Source organism: Hemiscyllium ocellatum, chromosome 8 (genome assembly GCF_020745735.1).
Source record: "Hemiscyllium ocellatum isolate sHemOce1 chromosome 8, sHemOce1.pat.X.cur, whole genome shotgun sequence".
NCBI lineage: Eukaryota > Metazoa > Chordata > Chondrichthyes > Orectolobiformes > Hemiscylliidae > Hemiscyllium > Hemiscyllium ocellatum.
Window position 1 is genome coordinate 79,270,048 of NC_083408.1, and position 23,107 is coordinate 79,293,154.

At 38.5% G+C, this 23,107-nt stretch overlaps 1 protein-coding gene across 1 annotated transcript in view; it reads left to right on the forward strand.

Annotated features, from left to right (window-relative positions):
* Positions 1–21,382, forward strand: part of yy1a (YY1 transcription factor a) — a 43,932-nt gene extending 22,550 nt beyond the window's left edge. The window contains exons 3-5 of the mRNA XM_060829261.1: positions 10,335–10,395; positions 18,280–18,438; positions 19,924–21,382. Of these exons, the coding sequence (XP_060685244.1) occupies positions 10,335–10,395; positions 18,280–18,438; positions 19,924–20,106 (403 nt within the window). The 3' untranslated portion in view covers positions 20,107–21,382. The remainder of the gene's footprint in view (positions 1–10,334; positions 10,396–18,279; positions 18,439–19,923) is intronic.
* Positions 21,383–23,107: the final 1,725 nt, after the last annotated feature.

The window sequence follows — 23,107 nt, forward strand, 5'->3', positions numbered from 1 at the left end:
GAAATCCCTAACCTGAAAAAAAGGAAAAGATCTCTGCTAGGTAACCCGTATTTGCGGCTCAGTTGCTCAAAAGACATTATAATCTTCCTTTCCCCCCCCCCAAAAAACAAGTCTCCCAAACTAGAAACCGCTCTCGCTGCCCATAATTTGAACCCTGAGTCCATCGTCTCTGGTTGGAAACCCTGGCATGCCAACTATAGCTGTAAGTGGTGAAGTTTTGGATAAACAACCCTCACTCTGATGCATCGCTGTCCATGCCTTGACTGTACTAATGACAGTGGGGTCTGGCAGTAGTCCATAACTGTCCTTATCCATGAACAACAGATTAATAAGAGGGCACTTTGCTTGGGAGGCCTCAATATCGAGCCATATTGAGTTTGGATCGTTATTTACCCAATCGCAGACAAAAGACAGCAGGGAGCTCAGTTGATACCTTCTGATGTCTGGGAAATCGATTCCTCTCCCTCCTTGAGGCAACTGCAATTTATTAATGAGGGGCTGCCCACGATGCCAAAGGAACCAAACCACCCCATAAGCCTCCGTGCGTTGATCTGGGAAACATTATAGGGAACATACGCATGCATCTGAATGAGAGATATTCGGCCCAGCCATGAAATTGGAAGAGCCTCCTATCTATGCAGATCTTGCCTAATATTGTCGAGCAAGTAAGCAAAGTTAGTCCGAAATAACAGATCAAACTTAGGGGTAATAAAAATGCCTGGGTATCGGAACCCTGCCCATGACCACTTAAAAGGGAACTTAGGGCCACCTTCAACTTCTGGCACATCCTTAAGGTTCCCCGAAGGCATAGCCTCCGATTTTGCAAAGTTAATCTTATATCCTGAAATAGCCCCAAATGAACTGATACATTGCATCAAATGGGATATGGAGATCTTTGGGTTCGATAAAACAGGATATCATCCGCATACAATTTAATCTTGTGTGCCCTTGATCCCACTTCCGGAACGGTTATGTGGATGTTCTGGCGAATGGCCTCTGCCAGCAGCTCTATCACCAATGTAAACAACAACAGTGAGAGGGGGCAGCCATGCCGACTACCCCTACTAATCGTAAAATTTCCAGACTTCGCCCCGTTGGTGATGACTACGGCCAGAGGGTGGTAATATAAAACCTCCACCTGTCTAGCAGAGACTTCACCCAACCCGAACTGCTCTAAGACATAAAAAAGATACGGCCATTCCACCCAGTCAAATGCTTTGTCTGCATCTAAGGAAATCACCAACCCCTGAATCGATTGTTGCTGACAAACTTGGACAAACTACGGCCCCTAATGGCACAGTGTGTTAATCCAGTCACAACACTGTTCATGAGTCTTTGGAATGAGGCTGATGTGTTCTTCATTCCAAAGGGTATCACTTTAAACTAATGTAGCCCATTTGGGGTTACAAGTGCAGAAACGTATTTCGCTGACTCTGATAAAGATACCTGCCAGTAACCATGCATTAAGTCAGTTTGGTGATGTAATTGGCTTGTCTGACTTTCTCGATACAGTCCTCCAATATAGGAATTGGAGAAGAGTCTGATTTTTGTAACTGTTGACCTTCCAATAATCCACGCAGAATTGTTGAGACCTGTCCGGTTTGGGAACTAAGATGATTGGCGAACTCCACTCGCTCTGGCTTGGTTCAGTTATGTCCTCGTCGAGCATGGTCTCCACCTCCATCTGGACCTGTCTGGCTTTGAAAGTATTAAGCTGTTATGGATGGGTTTTTTACAGAGTGGTATTCCCTACTACATCTACTTGATGTACAATAGCATTAGTCCTCCAATATGAATGAGATACCTTTATCCCAATTATTTGAGTAGACCTGACAATATGCCTCTCAAACGTGGATGCCACGTTTCTAAAGCTCCCTGGGATTCTGGATGATAAGCTGTATACCTAAGCTATCCATAACTACCTTAAACAACTTAGCCATAAAATTTCAGCCTTTGCCTGATTGAATCTCTCTTGATAGCCCAAAATCTACTAACTCCTCTACCACCTTTTTTGCCTTCACTCTCCATAATGGAATTGCCTCTGGAAATCTGGTAGACCCATCCATTATGATTAACAAGTACTGGTTTCCACTTTTAGTTCTCAGCAAGAGACCTATACAATCAGTTATAACTCTCGTGAAAGGTTCTTCAAATGTGGGAATTGGCAACAAAGGTGCTTGTTTTATTACCGCCTGTGGCTTAGCTACTATTTGGCATGTGTGGCATGCATGGCAAACGTTAATTGCATCCTCGTGCATTCCAGGCCAATGAAAATGTTTTTGTACCTTCGCCTTAGGTGGTAGTTCATGTGCTACCCATAACACTTCCTGTCTGTATGCTACCGGCAATGCAATCTGGTGCACTGTTACCAGTACTCTCTACTTTTGATTTAGTAACGTAGGACCTCCCCTTCTCCCAACTTCTATCCCTCAAAGGACAAAATTCTGCCTGGAATGCTTGTCTTACGCACCAGCATGTACTCCTCTGCTAGTTCTGCCGCCATTCTCACTTCCTGAACTTTGTTCGTCCATGTGAATTCTTAATCTCTAGAAGTGAGTTTTTAAGCTCCTCCAGCAGAATAATTACGCTTTGAGCCTCAAAGGTCTTATCTATTTTCAAAGCACGCACTCATTGCTCAAAATGACTGTTTAATTCTTTCAAACTCAACATAAGTCTGACCTGGTCCCTCCTTTGTGTTTCTGAATCACTATGTGCATCTGGTACCAATTCGTAAGCACTTAAAGTAACCTGTTTAACCTCTTCATAATCTCTTGACACCTCACCTGACAGTGCAGCAAATACCTCACTGCCTACCAGTTTAGCCTGAACGAGAATTACCCATACATTCTCTGACTCCATCTGCCTTGCCAATTTTTCAAATGAAATAAAGAAGGCGTCAACGTCTTTCTCATCAAAATGTGGCAGAGTTTTTATATATCACTACCTTTTAATCTCCATCCTGTTAACATGACTTTGCTGAATCTCTCTCTCAATAAAATAAACCACAAGTCACTGAAATTAAACAAACTTTCTCACTTATGTTCTTTTAATACATATTTTTATTGAAAGTTTAACATTTTTACAAGTTTACCAAATAAAAAAACCCAAGTATATACATTGATATACAATGAAATCTTAAATAAATAATAATCAAAATTTAAAAGAAAAATACAGAGAGGAAAAAAAACCTCAACTGACTACTAATCTAACCTACAACTAACCAGAATGTATAATTAAATCTCTTACATTACTCAAATAAGAGAAAATAAAAACCGACGGCTAACACAGAAATTGGGTAGTGAGATACATGCTCGGAATGTATTAACATCAAATGTAACAAAACCCGTATTCGTGCGGGATTCCTCTCCCAAGGGGCCCTGGAGCAGCCAGGTTCGCCATCTCAATTAAATAAAAGCCCTTGTTAGGATGGCCGAAATATCTGTATTTATATAATTCAAGAAGGGCTGCCATATTTTGTGGAATAATGCGGTCTTTTGGTGCACCATATTTGTAAGGAAGTTGAGGGGAATACATTCCATTATTAATTTGTGCCAATTTGAAAGGCCGGGGGGCCCTCAGCAACCCAGTTTGCCAAAATATTTTTCCTTGCACAGAAAGAGAGAATAGAAAATAATCTCTTCCCGTGCATTTCCAGGGAGACTAAGTTTGAAAAGCCCAAAAAGAGAGATACAAGGTCCACTCTAATTTCCATTCCTAAGATTTCTATCAGAGCACTTGCTACTTTAGTCCAATATCTACGGATCTTATGACAGGTCAATAAGCAATGTACAAGAGTGCCCACCTCTATTTTACATTTGGGACACGTTGGAGATGCTCCTGCCTTAAATTTTGCGAATCAATCCGATGCTATATGGGCCCTATGAAGTATCTTCAGCTGAATAACCTGAGTTCTGTTGCAGATGGTGATTCTTTTGGTGTTTGCCCAAATGTCATTCCATGTTTCTATAGAGATTTCTAGGCCCAAATCCTAAGCAGTTTTAAGCAGATTGTCCATATCTCCCGATACTATTTCATGTAAAAAATGATAAATAGTACTGACGGAAGATGCCCCATTGGCCATAGCACTCTACATTCTCTATCTGATTTATAAAGATTATCTAATAACGTAGTCGTCTTCTGTATGTAATATCGAATTTGAAAGTATCGAAAGAAATCTCCATTAGGTAATCCAAATTTCTGATGCAGCTGTTCAAAAGACATCAGGACCTCTTCTTTAAACAGATCCCCTAACATACCCCTGGATCTCCAGAGTTTGAAAATGGCATCTGTGAACCCCGGTTGAAATCCCCATGCTCCCACTGTCGGAGCATAGGGGGATGTTTTATGTGGGATGCCCTCCTTTTGCTGCATTATATTCAAAGCTTTAATTGTGTTTAGTATTATAGGATTTTTACAGTGATCTGTAATGATTTTCCTCTTGTCTGAAAATAAAAGGTTAGTAAGTGGGCATTTTACTTGAGAAGCCTCGATGTCCAGCCAGATAGATTGATTGCGGGTCAGACAAGACCCAATCAGCTATGTAACTTAATAGGGAACTTAACTGATATTTCCTAAAATCTGGGAAATCCAATCCTCCCCTTGCCTGTGGAAGCTGTAGCTTCTTCAGCTTAATGAGGGGCCGTCTATGATTTCAGATAAAGAAACCCAACCAGCCATATAATTTACATAGTGCCAGCTTCTGCAGCATTACCGGAAGTATCCTCGTAGGGTATAGGAGATGGGGCAGGACATTCATTTTAATTAGTGCTATTCTACCTAGCCAGGAAATTGGAAGGTCTCCCAATCGCTGGAGGTCCTGCCTTATCCTTTCCAGTAAATGCACAAAGTTAGCCTTGTATAACTGACCAAATACTGGGGCAATAAAAATGCCTAAATATAAGAAACCCTCCAGGGACCACTGAAAGGGAAAGTGGGATACATCCAATAAGTGGGATATACTAGCAAGGCCACCCATTGGCATAGCCTTTGATTTTGAGAAATTAATTTGTAGCCTGAAAATACACTAAATGTATTAATAACTTGGATTAAGCAAGGTACGGGCATCAAAGGATTACTGAGAAATAGAAGAATATCATCTGCATAAAGAGTTATTTTATGTTTACCTATACCAATCCTCGGGGCCATTATGTTAGGGTCAGCCCGTATAGCTTTTGCTAGTGGCTCAATTATTACCGTAAATAGCAATGGCGAGAGAGGACATCCCTGATGGCAGCCGATATCTGATCCAAATCCATTGGTAATTACAATTGCCTTGGGATCACTATACAGTGTTGAAACCCATTTGGTAAATCCAATGCCAAACCTTTCCAATGTGTAAAACAGATATGACCATTCAACCCTGCCAAATGCCTTTTCCGTATCTAATGAGAATACTACTCCTGGTATCTTTCTCTGATGGCAGGCTTAAATCACATTCAAAACCTTTCTAACATTATTGGATGGTCTACGGCCCTTAATAAACCCCGTTTGATCCTCCTTTTATAATATGTGGCAATACCCTTTCTAGCCTCAATGCTAACATTTTAGAGAGGATTTTAAAATCTACATTTAGCAAGGATATTGGTCTGTATGACGCGCAATCTTCTGGGTCCTTTCCTGTTTTAAGGATAAGAGAGATATTCGCCTCTTTCAGCGAAGGCGGGAGACAGCCTTGACTCTACGAATAGTTGTTATAAATGTCCATAAGTGGACCAGCCAATATTCCTGTAAATTCTTTATAGAATTCAGCTTGAAACCCATCTGGGCCAGGTGCCTTACCGCTCTGAAGTTGCCTGATTGCATCAAGTATTTCTTGGATTGTTAGAGAAACATTCAAGACCGATACTTGTTCTGGAGTTAGGTCTGGAAAGGTCAGGTTTTTTTAAAAAATGACTGCATCCTCCTGGTCCTGTCTTCACAATCCTGCGATTTATATAAATCAGAATAAAATTTTCTAAAGATTGCATTAATCCTTTTATGATCATGAGTCAAAATATCCGTATTTTCCTTGATAGACGTGGTAGTTTGAGGGGCCTTTTCCTTTGCAAGAAATGCTAAGTATCTACCAGGTTTATCGCCAAATTCATGTAACCTTTGTTTAGCAAATAATATTTCCCTCTTAGCCGTTTGGGTAAGCGTGGTGTTTAGAGCTATCCTAAGGGCCGTAATCCTTTGCAGTTTGATAATAGAAGGTCTGTCATCGTATGCCATTTCAGTCGCTTTTGAGTGAGTTTCGAGCAGACGCTGTTGTTCTCCCTTTAATCTTTTCTGGGTCACTGAGTATGGGATGATCAAACCTTGCATGTAAGCTTTGATGGTCTCCCACATCATTGATGGGTTGCTAGCCGTACCTGAATTAATTTCTAAAAAAGTTTTAAATTCTTGAGAGAAGTACTTTACAAATTTACTATCTTTCATCAGGAAGGGGTCCATACGCCAATGCCGGGGGGATGTCTCATTGTTCCTCGCCTTGATTTCCATATATACAGCAGCGTGATCGGAAATTGCTATACTGCCTATTTTGCAGGATGATATGGAATTTTTAAAAATCGAGGGGCAAAAAACATCGATTCTGGTATGACATTTATGTGGATTGGAGTAAAAAGAAAAATCTCTGCCCTGTGGATGAAGGCATCTCCATACATTTATAGTCCTAATTCTTTGTTCAAATCCACCAATTGTCTAGATTTGGGAGACACTCCTGCAGTACTCTTGGGAATCCTATCTATTTCTAGATCCATAATACAATTATAGGGGGAGAATTTAATTGTATGATGAGCACTGAGAGCCATCAGTTTTGAGAAGGCTTCCGTTATAAATTTTAAAAGGATGTGCTGGGGGGCAATACAAATTTAAAATCCCATATTCTTCTCCATTTATAAGGGCTTTAATCAGAATATATTGTCCAGATTAGTCTTTTATCTGATTTAGGATTTTGAAAGGGAAATTCTTCCGAATAAGACTAACAACTCCCCTACTTTCTGAGCTAAAAGAAGAAAAAAAGGCCTGATCAAACCCACCCTGTTGTAATTTCAAGTGTTCTTTATACAATCAGTGTGTCTCCTGTAGGAGAGCTATATCAACCCTTTCTTTCTTGAGGTTTGATAATATTTTCTTCCTTTTGACTGGTGAATTAATCCCCTTGACATTCCAGGTGCTGCACCGCTTAACCGACTGATCAACCATAATTGTCCAGGCAAATCTGAGACCCCTCAGGAGGGGAAACCCTATCCAGAATATCCTGAGCATAGAGCATATAAAATTCACAAAAATAAAGGATCTCTAATACACTCTCAACAGTATAATAAAAAACTATTTCTAAATTTTAAAAAAAATGTAAAACTTATTTAAATGGAGATTTTCCCCCTTGTTCCCAGGGGGTATCACTTTCTTTCCAAATATCCATTGTATCCTCTCCCAACCAGTGCCCCACCCTTTACCCAGGCACTCCTCAATAGGATGAAGAAAATTCAAATGCACTACAGAGCTAGAGTTAACAGTGAGCACCCTAACCCCCCCACCCACACCAACACCTGGATATATTTGGTAATGGTAATACCATGTATAAACATATATAACTATAAAATTACAGCCTCAACAAGTAATAATTAAATATAATAATACAAAATGACAAGGGAAAACAACCCTGCTCTGAGAGACAGAGATAAAATAGGATAAGGTAACTACCTCCTTCACCAACATTAACTAGACCCCCGCACTGGCCTATATACAGAATTTTTTAAAAATGGAGAAAATCGTCAAATAGAGAACAAATAAATAAATCCCCAACTCCCCCAAGATAATATTAAGCAGGTTAAAAAAAAATTAATATTCAATAAAAGGGGGGGATGTAAACTGGAGTTGGAGGGGAAAGCAAACCAACATCTATTAACTCTTACAATTTATCTAAGAGAGTCCAAAAATCCCTTGGCCTTTTCCGGCGATCCGAAGTTATACACGGACCCTTCATGGTTAAAGCGTAGTGTCGCTGGATACGAGTACCGAATATTTAAGTCCCTTAAACACTTTGCTTCATCAAAATCCTTCCCCTTTCGGACCAGAGCTGGGGAAAAGTCCTGTAATAACATGACCTTGGATCCATTATAGATCATGGCTTGGGGATCTTTTCCAAGATTTCAGGAGGTTTCTAAGAATATCTGCCTCTCCTTATAGCTCTGCAGCTGGAACAGGACCAGGCGGGGGCACTGGTTCGAGCCGGGCCCGCATATTGCAACCCGGTAGGCCCATTCCACCCTTACCTGGTCTGATATAGCCTCCAGATTTAAAAGCTGTGGGACCCACTGTTCAAGGAACACTAAACTGGCCTTCCTCTTCCCGTTCAGGAAGGCCCAGCAAACAAATATTTTTTTCGAAGACCTCGAGAATCGAGGTCGTCGATGTGATTCTCTAAGGTCCGGGCTCGCTGTTCGAGAGTCCAGATCCAATGTTCGGCCGATTATGCTGTAGTTTCGGAGGTTGCGGCCTTTAGCTCCGCCCCTCCAACTCGGCACTCAATTTCCTTGATGTCTCAGTTGTGCTTTTGCAGCATGGCCAAGAGTGAGTCCCATCAGCTTTGGGATTCTTCAATGAAAGCATTGATCTTCACATCGAGTTTGGAGATTATTTCCACAAGGTTCGCCACCATAGGTAAGGCCCCCAGGGCATCTGCGGATGCCTCTGCAGCTGGAGAGGGTGGGGAAGGGGTTCCTGCTTGCTGAGAGCTGCGGGCTCCCTTCCCTCTGGTCATTTTTTACTGAAGATTAAATTGTTTAAATTCAATACTAAACAACTAACTACATTAAGTAAAAACTATTTTAAATGATTTGGTCAGTGTGGTGGGGCGGGTGACCCACTTTGCCCAAGTCTTTGGAGGAGGACTGTAGACTCAGATTTGCTGGGTCGCTGCCATCTTGGATCCCCTCTCTCACTTATGCTTTATTTAAAGATCTAGGATACTAACCTGCAGATGTTTAAGTCTGCTGAATTCACGTACTCCCAAATCTATTCAAATCTGTTTAAAACAGTTCAAATCTCAACTACTAGCCCCCAATCTATTATGACAAGGGGTAAAACTTCCTGCTAAATTTAAAACCAGCACCACAGAAAAGATTTATCCCGTGTAGTAATCTATGAAAATTCAAGAGGTAAAGGACTATTTAAAGTAAAAATTAACAACTTTATTTCCTAAAGTATAACCGAGAATAATTAGCTAAGAACTATTTACAACTCCTTCCTCCCCTAACCTTTTACCTTCCCCTTCTACGATACTAGTCTGGTAAAACTCCCGAGCAAGATTTACAAAACAAAACTCCTTGTCTCAAAATCAGACCACTTTCAGTTCTTCTCTTTATTCCTGTCTTTTCTTCTTGGGGATTCTGCTTCACAGGTTACTGATCGATAAAGGTACCTTTAAGAGAGCTATGTTTTAGGCAGTTTTTACATGCTTAACATGACAGTACTCTTCTAAACTGTTCAATTTTCTCTGGTCTTATACCTCCACAGCATCAGATTGTGTCCTTGGCTTCTAAGATTGTCAATGTACTAAATTCAAACTTAATTGGAATTTGATATTTTTGGGGTATAATCTAAACAGATTGGCCGAATTCGAATTTGTTTTTGTCTCATATCAAGTCAGCCAGTGCTGACTGTTCTGAACCAAATGTTACGATGTATCTTATTGAGAACACTTAGTGCTGTCACTGCTAGCTTTTAACTCTCTTAAAGGTACTGTACACCCATGTTGCATTTGTTTATTTTCAAGCCTCCTTGAAGAAGAATTGAAAAAGTATTTTTTTCTACCTCTTCGTCACTTTGTTTGGCTGAACATTAAATCGAGTAAAGAACTTTGTCAGAAGTCACACGTAGACTGACAGGTTTATTACAAATTGCAAACTTTCAGAACCCTGCTCCTTTGTCAGATGAAGTTCCAAGTTCCGCTTTACCTGACAAAGGAGCAGTGCTTTGAAAACTTGATTTAAAATAAACCTGTTTGACTATAATCTAGTGTCTTGTAACTTCTTACTTTGTCCACCCCAGTCCAACATCGGCACCCCCACATCATTTAATTAACTGAAGTTCTTGCAATTCTTTTTCGTGGTGGGTGTTTGGTAAGGTCATGATCATTCAGGGCAAGTACTTCCTTTAGGGTATTTAATGATAGCTCTTTCAACACTTTCCTTCCAGGCAATATTGTAAATTTTGGTATGCAGTTTGCAAAACAAGGTGAATTGTGGTTGATGGATTTATAAAATGCTCAACATTTGTAAAATGGGTTTCATGAATGTTTAATGTTAATTTCCTGTGTGTCTTGATACTTATTTCCACATTCTACATAGGATGAAGCCAAGAAAGCAGAAAGAAGATGATGCACCTAGAACCATAGCATGTCCTCACAAAGTGAGTATATGAATTGAGTAGTATTATAAATTAATTATTCAGCAAAAGTTAGAATCTTGGTGTTGATGGATTGTAAGAGATGTAATTGGATTCGTAATTTGTTGTTTGCAGGCAATGGTTGCTGTTTTACTGGTAGAGTTTTTGTAGACAAAAGTTACTGTTGAAGCAGGTCATACAATGTGTTTGGCACCCAAGTTATGGTGTGTACTTCTTTTGCTTGGCACTTATGATATTGTTTACTTGCATCTTGGGTTCTGTTCTTCATTTATGCCAGATGTCTGATCGGGAAACCTGAAATTTAGCTAGAAAGCCATTAATTAAATGTCTAATTTATTAAAAATGCTAAGCTAAATACACACAATGCCGTACCATAAGATGATATAGTACAAGTACATGCAACTTGGGCCATTAGTTCCACATTCAGGTTTTCTCAGCAGGACAGCAATCGGAATAAGTACCGGATGGTATGAAGTTGAGTTTTCAACAAGTTCAGCTAATTTCATTTTGACAGGCTTTGATTTATATATGTGATTTCATTTCTTTTTGGAGCCTTTCTGATCTGCTATTCATAGCTATTGCACTTGATTCTAAAACATTGGGATGTTGACTATCAACTGGTTCGGGAATATTTTACAAACTTCATTTTGTTCAGCCGAAATTGTAAATGGTCTCTCCCTTTAGGTATTGTCCCTGTCTTCTCTACAGTGTTTGTCTTCCTCCTCAAAAGCCAACCCTTGATCTCTCTGTCCTCCAAATTAACTAACCATCTCCAACCTCACATCTCTCTTCAAAATTCTTGGCCAATTTATCAACTCTGTTCTCTTTGCTGGGAAGTCCATGACTCAGGTTTCAACCTCTGCCACGGACCTGAAATGGCACTTCATAAAGTCCAAAATTTCCATCCTGTGTAGTTGAGACAAAGGTAAATCCTCTTTCCTTTTTCTTGACCTAGAGTCTGACACAGTTGACCACACCATTCTTCTTTGTCACAACTCCACTGTCTAATTATTCTCCTGTGACTCCATTGTTATCTGTAATCATTGTTGTGGTTCTGTTCGCCGAGCTGGGAATTTTTTTTTAGATTAGATTAGACTTACAGTGTGGAAACAGGCCCTTCGGCCCAACAAGTCCACACCGACCCGCCGAAGCGCAACCCACCCATACCCCTACATTTACCCCTTACCTAACACTACGGGCAATTTAGCATGGCCAATTCACCTGACCCGCACATCTTTGGACTGTGGGAGGAAACCGGAGCACCCGGAGGAAACCCACGCAGACACGGGGAGAACGTGCAAACTCCACACAGTCAGTCGCCTGAGTCGGGAATTGAACCCGGGTCTACAGGCGCTGTGAGGCAGCAGTGCTAACCACTGTGCCACCGTGCCGCCCACCGTGTTGCAAATATTTAGTCCCCTGTCTAGGTGACATCCTCAGTGCTTGGGAGCCTCCTGTGAAGCGTTTCTGTGATGTTTCCTCCGGCATTTATAGTGGTTTGTCTCTGCCACTTCCGGTTGTCAGTTCCAGCTGTCCGCTGCAGTGGCCAGTATATTGGGTCCAGGTCGATGTGTTTGTTGATGGAGTCTGTGGATGAGTGCCATGCCTCCAGGAATTCCCTGGCTGTTTTTCTGTTTGGCTTGTCCTATAATAGTAGTGTTGTCCTAGTCAAATTCATGTTGCTTGTCATCTGCCTGTGTCACCGAGATGGGGGACGAAACATTTGCAACACAAATTCCCAGCTCGGCGCACAGAACCACAACAACGAGCACCCGAGCTGCAAATCTTCTCCCAAACTTTGAATCTGTAATCATAGCTAATGAATCTCTTGAAAATGGATTTTCTTCATGCTTCTGCACTAAAATCTATTGGCCATGCACGCATCCTTGACCTTTTTTCCCTTTCATCTGCATGCTGTGCTAGGATATCCTCAAGTACAGGTTTTCAAATGGACACTGATCCCAGCAGCTTTATCTCACACCCACCTCTTGACTGTTCCAGTGAAATGCTTATCTGAAATGCAATGCTGGATGAGCAGAAATTTCTTTCCAGTGAAATAATGAGAAGGCTAAACTTTTGTTTTCATTCATACTTCAAATTCTATTTGCTAGCAAATTCCTCCACCTTTGTGTCCCTCGTAATGTTCAGATCTTGTCAGTTTCTTCATAATTGATTTTGAGATGAACTACAGCCTAATTTTTACATCCATTCGAATGGATGCATAGCGACTGTGTAATACCTTGTCCAAAAGATCTCACTTTTCAATAGTTTGTGCTTACGCAGTGCTGCACTGGATTGTCGGCCTAGATAGAGATATAGAGATGTACAGCATGGAAAGAGACCCTTCAGTCCAACCTGTCCATGCCGACCAGATATCCCAACCCAATCTAGTCCCACCTGCCAGCACATGGCCCTGTCCCATCAAACCCTTCCTATTCATTTACCCATCCAAATGCCTCTTAAATGTTGCAGTTGTACCAGCCTCCACCACTTCCTTTGGCAGCCCATTCCATACATGTACCACCCTCTGCGTGAAAGCATTGCCCCTTCAGTCCATTTTATATCTTCCCCCTCTCCCCCTAAACCTACGTTCTCTAGTTCTGGACTCCCCGACCCCTTGGGAAAAGACTTTGTCTATTTATCCTATCCATACCCCTCATAATTTTGTAAACCTCTATAAGGTCACCCCTCAGCCTCCGACACTCCAGGGAAAACAGCCTCAGCCCGTTCAGCCTCTTCCCCATGGCTCAATCCTCCAATCCTGGCAACAGTGGCCTAACCAGTATCCTGTACTGTACCAACATGATGTCCCAACTCCTGTACTCAATACTCTGACCAATAAAGGAAAGCATACCAAACGCCGCCTTCACTATCCTATCTACTTGCGAATCCACTTTAAAGGAGCTATGAACCTGCACTTCAAGGTCTCTTTGCTCAGCAACACTCTCTAGGACCTTACCGTTAAGTGTATAAGTCCTGCTAAGATTTGTTTCCCAAAATGCAGCACTTCACGTTTATCTGAATTAAACTCCATCTGCCAATTCTCTGCCCATTGGCCAGTCTGACCACATTTAATTGACTCCTTATGTGAAATGAGATAAGTATAGGCTAACCCCATTGACTCTGTACCTGATGTTCCTGGAGACAGGTCTCTTCATGAGTGACATGTACTAAATTTGGAAACAGCTCATTCTGCAGTATCTACAGAAGAGTTACTTAGGCAATATGAACAAGAACATCTTGCTTTTCCTGATCAATGTCCTCATTTGCTGTTTAAACTGTACAAATAGGAATTTTGAATGTGTGTGAAAAAATTATGAAGCAATGATGCACTGGCCAATTAATAGATCTTTGCAGGGATTAGTACGTTGTTTGATGCATAGCTGATTTCTGTGGTTCAGTATGAGCAGAGTAATTTGAGTTAGCCAGACATCACATTTATCATAGTTGTCCAGATTGATAGCCAACATATTTTGCCAGTTTGAAGTTGTTTATTTTTAATTCTGGACAGATCTTTGATAAAAACTGATTTGAACCCGAATGGTGCAGTATTAAATTGCAGGCTGATTTTGTTTTGCTTTACACTGTTCTATCAAAAAAATATTTTAACATGTATTCTATTGAAAATTTAGTTAAACTAGGGCAAGCATGCTAGCTTTCAGGTTTTTTTGGATCGTAATCACTGAAATATGTGCTAAGATGCCTCTCGGATGATGTTTAGACTTGGCTATGTTTTTTCTAGCACATTTGTATAGTGTTTGAAATCTAGGAATTATAACTTCTGTTAAATCATTCTGCCTTCTGATTTTCTAGTGTTCCTTTTGATTCTTGAGGTACTCTAGTTGTACAGGAAAGTGTGTCCAGTAGCCAAGTTTTCTTGCTTGAAACTCTGGCAATGATTGTTATAAAAATACTGGGATAGGAAAATCTGAAATATAAGATTCTTAACTTTTATACTTAGCCTTTTCAATTGCATTAATTTCAGCACTGCATTACTTAATTAATTATCCTAGATATGTACTCGCTTTGAATCAATTTGTTTGATTTTTCACTAGTCAGATCACTTTCATGGAGATAGAATGTTCAGTGATTCAAACCTTTGTGTGTGTTAGATGTTACTGAAATTGTTGTTTTGATGATTTTGCTCAAGTGAATGTAATTTGTGTATGGCAGGGAAATCAAGTTCACATGAAAAGGATTGACACTTGAGCAAAAGACAAACAATTACAGAAATGCTAGTTCAGTAGTAAGGCTAAAAAAAAATTTTGAATTAAGAAGGTGTGCTGTTCCGAAAGGTTTGTGTTTCTTTTTTGTAAATGGCCTGGAGTTATGAATTCTGGCAGTAATACTGATGAAACCAAATTGAGGTTTGTGACAGGATACAAGCAGGCCAACAGCTAAACTGTTGCAGTTTAATATGAGAGAAAATGTGAAGTAATGTATGTTATCAGTACAAATAGATAAAATAAAATGAGAACAATTTTTTAAAAATATCTTTGTATGCTCAATCACAACTTTTAAAAAAAAAAATAAGGCCAGTGTAAACTGGTCTCTAGAAAGAAAAATCAAAACAAAGCCCCAATATTTTTTTTAAATTGTGGTATAATTTTAGTAAAGGATTACTTGCTACATTTTGTACAAAGGTACTTTTTTGATCTAACATAAATATGTAATTTACTGAACAATCTTGAGGTTGGTTTAGAAAGGTTCCATTGATTGGAAGGATCTAAAATCAATGGAAAAGTTAGTGTAGCTTCACTGACTTGCTACCAGGACTGAAAGATTAGTTATGCAAAGAGATTTGAGAAGATGATTGATAGGTTTTCTCTTACTTTCGAAGATTTTGTTTTGTATCTTTTAATAAAATATCATGTGGAGTAATAGATGTATATTTTATGTTTATGTAATAATTGCTATTATTTTTAAAAAGTGCAAATTTTTAGTTGGTCAGTCTCAAGGACAGACTTTTAATTTTGTGCCACAGTACTACCAATGTAGATGGTATTACAGTTTTACCTTTTTTTAGATTAGATTCCCTACAGTGTGGAAATAGGCCCTTCGGCCCAACAAGCCCACACTGACCCTCTGAAGAGTAACCCAACCAGTCCCATTTCCCTCTGACTAATGCACCTAACACTATGAGCAATTTAGCACAGCCAATTCACCTGACCTGCACATTTTTGGACTGTGGAAGGAAACCAGAGCACCAGGAGGAAACCCACACAGACACGGGGAGAATGTGCAAACTCCACACAGACAGTCACCCAAGGCTGGATTCGAGCCTGGGGTCCTGGTGCTGTGAGGCAGCAGTGCTAACCACTGAGCCTGTTAAAAGTAATAGAAGCTTGTGCTGCCATAAAGAAGAATTTGCATTGTCCACACATCTATTCATCCTATTGGAACTTTGCAGGTCATCCTGGTTTTCTTTAAAAAGTAGCCTATTTTAGGCCCAAATGAGAGGTCAGATAGGGCACTGATACATTGACACCTGTAAGTCTAGCACTAACGTGAGCTTGGATTATGGCCTCGGGTCGCTGAAGTGAGATATGAAAGCACAACTATCTGATTCAGTAGGAAGAGTGCTGAAATGAAGCAAATCTGGGTCATAATTTTTGTTACTACAGCATTTTTTGTTTTAACTGGCACTCTTGATAAACTGGCGAAAATTATAATTCTCATACCATGAAGTTTACAGTTCTATAGTTATTATAGTCTTAAAGTTTAATTATATCAATGTAAATATACTTGTAATTCAATTGAATATTCACACAAAATATCAACAGTTGATTCAATTTTGAGTCAACTTCTCAAATACTGTGATCTACCAGAATGTCTGGGTAGTCATTTGAGAGTACATGTGAGAAAGATCTCTGCCGGTAAGTTTTATTTAAGGCATGGTTGCATTTTATTTGTGATTCATGCTGGAAATAAAACTATAACAGTGATGCATTATGTTTCCATTACTTAGCATGTCTTTTTACATTGATTATGTGCATCTCTTGATTATCTAGAACATTTAATCAACCGGCACACTCCTGGTCCCATAGGTGCCAGTTAAATAAAAAGAAGGCTGTACTTTGGAATTATTACAAAAATGAAACAAAAGCATTTAATTTGTATCATCAACTCAAGTCTCAAGAATTTGAGTACAGTATTTTACATATTTTTCTTGGTTTGAGAAATTCTGTTTACAATTCGCAGCCAGAGTGGAGTGGTAGTATTGCAGTATAGTATCCAAGAATTAATATTAGCTTAATCTGCCTCAGATATTTTAAAAATATATTTTGAGGAGAAGTTGAGAGGAGATGATGCCATAGTAATAATGTTATAACCTAAAAATTTAGGCTAATGATATAGGAACACTGATTCAAATCCCACTTTGGCGGCTGATGGAATATGAACTCAGTAAATAAGTCTGGGGTACAAAGCTAACCTTTTCTTGGTGATGACCTGAATGATGATCGTGAAAGTATAATTATTGTTAAATTAAAACTATTCATTTTTGAAAAAGAGAAATTGGTCATTTCTACCTGGTGTAACTTTTGTATGATTCCTGACCCAGCAATGTATGACTGTTGTGCTTTCTGAAACCACCGAGCAAACCATTCAGCTCAAGGGGAATTATGGATAGGTGGTAAATGCTCACCTTGCCAGTGATGCCAAAATCCCATGAAAGAATTGAGTTTAAAAAATGGAATGGACTTGAATGAGTATCATTATTAAGGATGTAATTTGAATCAAGTTACTGCTGAGTCAGTTATTTGATGTAAATTAAACTAATATTACATTTGGGGGTAAAAACCGTTCATAATGTTTGCGTCCAAACTTTGAAAATGAACCTCTGGTGAAAGACTTGATTGCAGTAGGCCTACACAGTTGATTTTGCATTATTATGGAGCATCGAGCAAATTCAAGTATATTCAACTGGCCCATGTATGAAATATCTGTTAAAATCTTTGTGCCATTCACTGCATTGCTTACCTTTTGTAAACTTTCCTCCTGGACTCATACCCCTCTATACTAGGATAAATGACTGCTTCCTGGAACAAACTTGACGAGAATAGATAATTTAAATTGAGCCTGATAGGTGCTGGACCATTGAATGTCTGCAAGGTCATAGTTTTCCCATAGCCTGTTATAAATTTCAATAATTCTGATTCAGCAAACTATGATCATTTATCAGCAAGGACCAGCAATATCTTAGTGTGATCTGGAGGCAGAAGAGATGGTGCATGAATCAATTTTAAAAAAAAATTAGGTGACTGTTGAATGTAAGTTGTTTGAAATTTCTATCAGCCAGTGCTTTTTCTGTTGTCTAGAAACACTGCATTTTGTCATTGATTTGTAGCTTTGCAGGACATAGAAGTTACAAGTAAAAGCAAGGAGGACTGGATCATGTTTTTATGGCCAACTTGGATCATTTTGTAATTTGTTCCTTTGCTCAACTCATTTAATTCACTTTTATAAGATTTATCCTTGCTGAACTAATACCTTGAATGTAATAATTTAGATATTGTAAAGTTATATTGCTGGTAAATGTCATTATTTATCACTGAACCAAACCTTCTTACTGTGATGTTTTTATGCATCACATTGACCAGCATTTTGGTTCTACTTTTATTGAATAATTTTACCCCTAGCACAAATGTACAGTTCTACACAACTGATCAGTTTTAGAATTTCGGTTGGACAATCCAGCTGTTAAGACTTGCTTGCAATATTGTATGTGGTAAAGATATAATAGGAGAAAATTCAGTTAACTTGAGAAATAGCATGAGTATTATCAGTTTATTGGAAAAGTGATCTCCATAGTCTTAGTACTTTGGTATCTTGGTTTAATTTGTTAAAGCTTATTACCAACATTTAACAAATATGTTAAATTTTCAGGGTTGCACGAAAATGTTTAGAGATAACTCTGCCATGAGAAAGCATTTGCATACCCACGGCCCCCGAGTACATGTTTGTGCTGAGTGCGGAAAAGCTTTTGTGGAGAGTTCAAAACTGAAGCGACATCAGCTTGTTCATACTGGTGAAAAACCATTCCAGGTAAAGCCTCTTAACTATTGTCAGCTTTCTTCTAACTGATAATTTAATTGTCAGTATAGAGTTTTATGCATTGGTAGATATAGTGTTTAGAAATTGTGAAGAGATGTTATTCCTGATAATTATAAAAGTAAGCAATTCAACATTGCCTCTGTATTTGAACAACCTGAAGATTTCAAACAAGTAAACGTTCAAACATATGATTCGTTCTGTTACACTGCGAAAGCTCCTGAAATCTTTACTGATATTAGCAAATCAATACGTTGACAAATTGAACTAGTCCATATTGAGGCCACAAGATCAGGGCCGAGGCTCAAAATTCTGCAGTGAGTAACTCCTGCGGACTCGCCAAAGCCCATCCAGCATTTGCAAGGCACAAGTCGGGAGCATGATGAGATATTTCCCACTTGCTTGGATGAGTGCAGTTCCAACAGCACTTACGAAGTTTGACATGATCCATTGTCCCTGTACAACCGATATTCAGTAGTAGCATTGTGTACAGTCTGCAAGATGCACTACAGAAATTCATCAAGGTTCCTTTACAGCATTTTCAAGTTCATTACCATCGCAATCTAAAAGGACAAGATGTATGGAGCAAGATCACCAGCAAGTTTCCCTCCAAGCCACTCAGTGACTTGAAAGTATGTCTGTGTTCCTTCAGTGTCACTAAGTCCAAAACAAGGAAATTATTCCCTCACAGTATTGTTGATGGCAAATAAATTGCAGTGGTTTAAGAAGGCAGCTCACTGCCATCTTATTGAACAGATGAGCAACAAATGTTGGTCCAGCCAGGACATGAATGAATGAATATCATTTTAAATTTTTTTCAATATAAATCCAGTTCAATTCTAGTGACTTAACTGTAGATCATGCTAAAAAAAGTTCTCTGCTGTCACAACTACTGGCTTGATGGACTTTGTGTAGCAAGGGCACTTCTTCTACTTTTAGATATCTTTTCCCCCACATAGTAACAATATTAAGCTGACAATGTCATTACCTCAGTATGCCAGAAATTTTAAATTGAATGTTGGATAATGCTGCAGATCATTTTGTTACTTCAAGAGACCTGGACATGAGCCTGTCAAGGATCGATGAGCCCAGGGTCTCTGCTCAGCAAAGGTCCTGTGACATTGACTTGCCCACTTTTAGTTAATTTGTTAATACGTGCAAATGCGTATGGTGGAACTTATGATCTGCTTGTGCAACACTCTGACTTGAGCATCAAAGTCTCAGAGGATTTGAAATGGCTGTACAGTTATAAGGTATTCTACAAGCATTTGTAACATAAAATAGAGAACTTTCCATTTAGGGTGCATTCAACCCATGAAACAGTAATCCACACCTATCCTGTTTCTTCCTAGTCCGTCAAATTTAAGCCTGAGAATTTATTTTTAATTTATGTTCTGTGTTTTCTTTTGTTTTAATAGAAACCATGTGAATCTCTTTCTGCCAGTAAAGTGTAACTTTTTTTGTTTTCTTTTGAACCAGTGTACGTTTGAAGGATGTGGAAAACGCTTTTCACTGGACTTCAATTTACGCACTCATGTACGAATCCATACTGGAGACAGGCCCTATGTTTGTCCTTTTGATGGATGTAACAAGAAGTTTGCCCAGTCAACTAATCTGAAGTCTCACATCTTAACACATGCCAAGGCCAAAAACAACCAATAGATTTCTCCAGGAGGGAAGAACCTTGTCCTTAACAGGGCATTATATGACCATATTTGGGCATAATGTTGACCTTCCCTTTGTATATTTCTAGAGAAGAATTTTAAATAACTCTTGCATAACAAAAAAAGACTTGTTTTGATAAAGTAGTCAAAAAGTTGGAGATGATGATGCTAGGATGCTCTTCCTGTTTTTGTCCTGTTTTCCTGTTTCAATAACACCTAGGTGTTTTCTAACCAACACATTTACTCTGGGGGGAGAAGATGCCCTGATGAACTTGCATTTATCAAACGTCTACCTGACAGTGCTAAAAATTGGACTTACTTCAGCATTCGTATATATATATATGAGACACACTCTCCCAGTGCTTAGAGCAATTCACATTTTTAATTTTGTATTTTCCAGGTGTGCATATTGTACACTCATTTGGATATGCTAGTAATGCAGATGCTATGTGATTTTTTTGAAATTTGAATTTTTTGCTTGCAATAGTTTCTTCAGAATCATAGAGTTGGCAGTAACTGTACTACATGCATATTTCAGAGTTATTTCCTGTATAAAGTTTTGAGATTTTTTTGTTTGCAATCTTAATTTGGTTGTATTCTTTGATGTTAACTCATTTTGTATAATTGTATTGTATACTGTAATGAAATCATGTAGTATAAAAATTATAGTACCGTGATTCAATGGTGTTAATCAACTTAAAACCGTTTTAGTCACACTGTTTATTTTTTGAAATGTACTGCCGGATGCTAAAGTCTAATGTAATTTCTATTAGAGCCTGTTTTCAGTTGTTATGCAAAAAAAAAGCAATGCTCGGTTCCATTAGTAGATGTATTGTGCAGGCACTGACCTTTTATTAACACCTGTTAATATGTACATCCCATGTACTAGATAAAGGCCAACAATAAAGTTGTGGTCCTGAAGCAAGCACTTGTTAGAAAGTGATTTGCAGAGCATTGTGATTCTCCTACTTTAAATCTAACATGAGAAGCTGTTTTTCATTAAACAGTCTGTAAGAAAATGTAAACAGGACATACCTATAGTAAGATTTGTGTGTAGAACACTAATGGAGATTATAGTTTCCTAAAGCAACTTAATCCTGATCTTACTCAGCTTATCCACTTCGCTGCAAATGTTGGAGTGTTTTTTGAAATTCTCAAACACTGGTAACTTTATTCAGGTGGAAAAGGGTGTGACTCCAGGTGAAACTCCTCTGTGCGGTTGAAATTGTAAGTGCTATAGGTTGACTTTGAAAATAAATTGTTTCTGTTTTTAAGTGATCGGGAAAGTTTTGTATTAGATATTAACTGCATTTACGTCTTTTTATTAGTCATGATTCCATGTAAAACAAACAAAATTGTTATAAGGTAAAATGTGATCAAGAACAACTATTTTCTTAACTTCCCAAGCAATTTGAGATTTTGCTCTTTTAAAGAATTACATCCATATAGAATATAAATTTATTTGGCTTCAGAATTTTTCTTTTAAGTGAAAAGATTATTTTAAAAAGTCACTGACCTATTTCCCATCACATTGCTAATGTGGGTTAGTTTCTTTTTTCAAATGAGATGGAGTGTGCATCTTCTCTGAAAGACCTTGGAAGGAAGTTTGTAAGATCTCTTCTAGGGATGATGCACAAAGTCTATTTTAATGAACTGGAGGGTAAGTTACTAGTCTTAATAAGTCTCTGCATAAAGAGGATCAATTCTACTGTTTAGAAAAGACCAAGAAATAAATTAGTGCCCAATATAATAACGTTTTTCTCCTTTTCTTTACTGAATCTTTTGCAAAAGTTGTTTTAAAAAAAAGTTCAAATTAAATATTTAATCAGAATTTTTATTTAAGATATCTGTCCATATTTGAATATGGCACTTGTTTCCAGGATTGCTACTATGGATAGATTAGTACCTTATATATTATAAGAGCTGTTAATTTAGATAAAAAATGAAGAGCTGCTCCTTTCTCATGCTGTTTTCTTTATTTGTTGTGTCTGTGTGATTTTATTATCTTTTGAGTGAATTGCTATAAAATTGACATGTATATAGTATGCATTTTTTTAGTTTCAGTTACTTGAAAGAAATTGTTCATGTTCTACCATGAATTTGATATTTAATGTAAAATAAATAGCCATTTCTGCACCCAGGAGCAGACTTTTGTATGCTAGAATTTCCTAATTGATAAAAATAAATACAGGAACATTTAAAAAGGAAGTCCTGATGAATTGGCCAGATAAGTCATTTAAAGAGCAGAAGGCATGCCTTACAAACCGCTCTGAATGAGCAGGAAAGATCATAAACTCCACTCTTAAGTTTCTTTCTTTGGCACAGGTGTTTGAAATGACCAATATTCCATTGCATTGGTAAGCTTGATAACTTTTAGGTTTTTATATTCACTGTTACACAATATTTCTTCATGAGCTCTTAGAGAACCATTCATAGAATTATTTTCAAATAACATTGATTTGATTTGCCTTGAATAAATGTGTACTTTCTTTAATTATTTGTGTTTTGTTCCTATTTGGTGCCTTCTGATTGGTATATTCCAGATGATTTGTTGGGCATGCTGCAGTCCATTTTTGCTCTTTATGAAAGGTAAACAAGTAACAGGAAAATGATTGGGTTGGATGGTTGGCAGAGTCTGCATAACATTACTGCCTCTGTTAAGAACCCTGATATTAGAGACCCCCTCCCCCTGCAATAATGCAGGGATTCGAACAAACAGCTCTGCCAACCATCCCAACCTAAACTATGGGTATGTGGATGACAGCTTCTTCATCACGAAATGAAACAAATTAGAGGAAACCTTCAAGACCATCAATAATACCCTTATTGGCATAAAATTCACTGAGGAGGAAAACGACAACAAACTGCCATTCCGAGATGTCACAGTAGTGTGAGCAGCCAATGGGGAACTTCAAACCAGCGTCTACAGGAAAACAACACATTGAACTACAGAAGTAATCATCCCAACATCCACAAATGAAGCTGCATCAGAACATTAT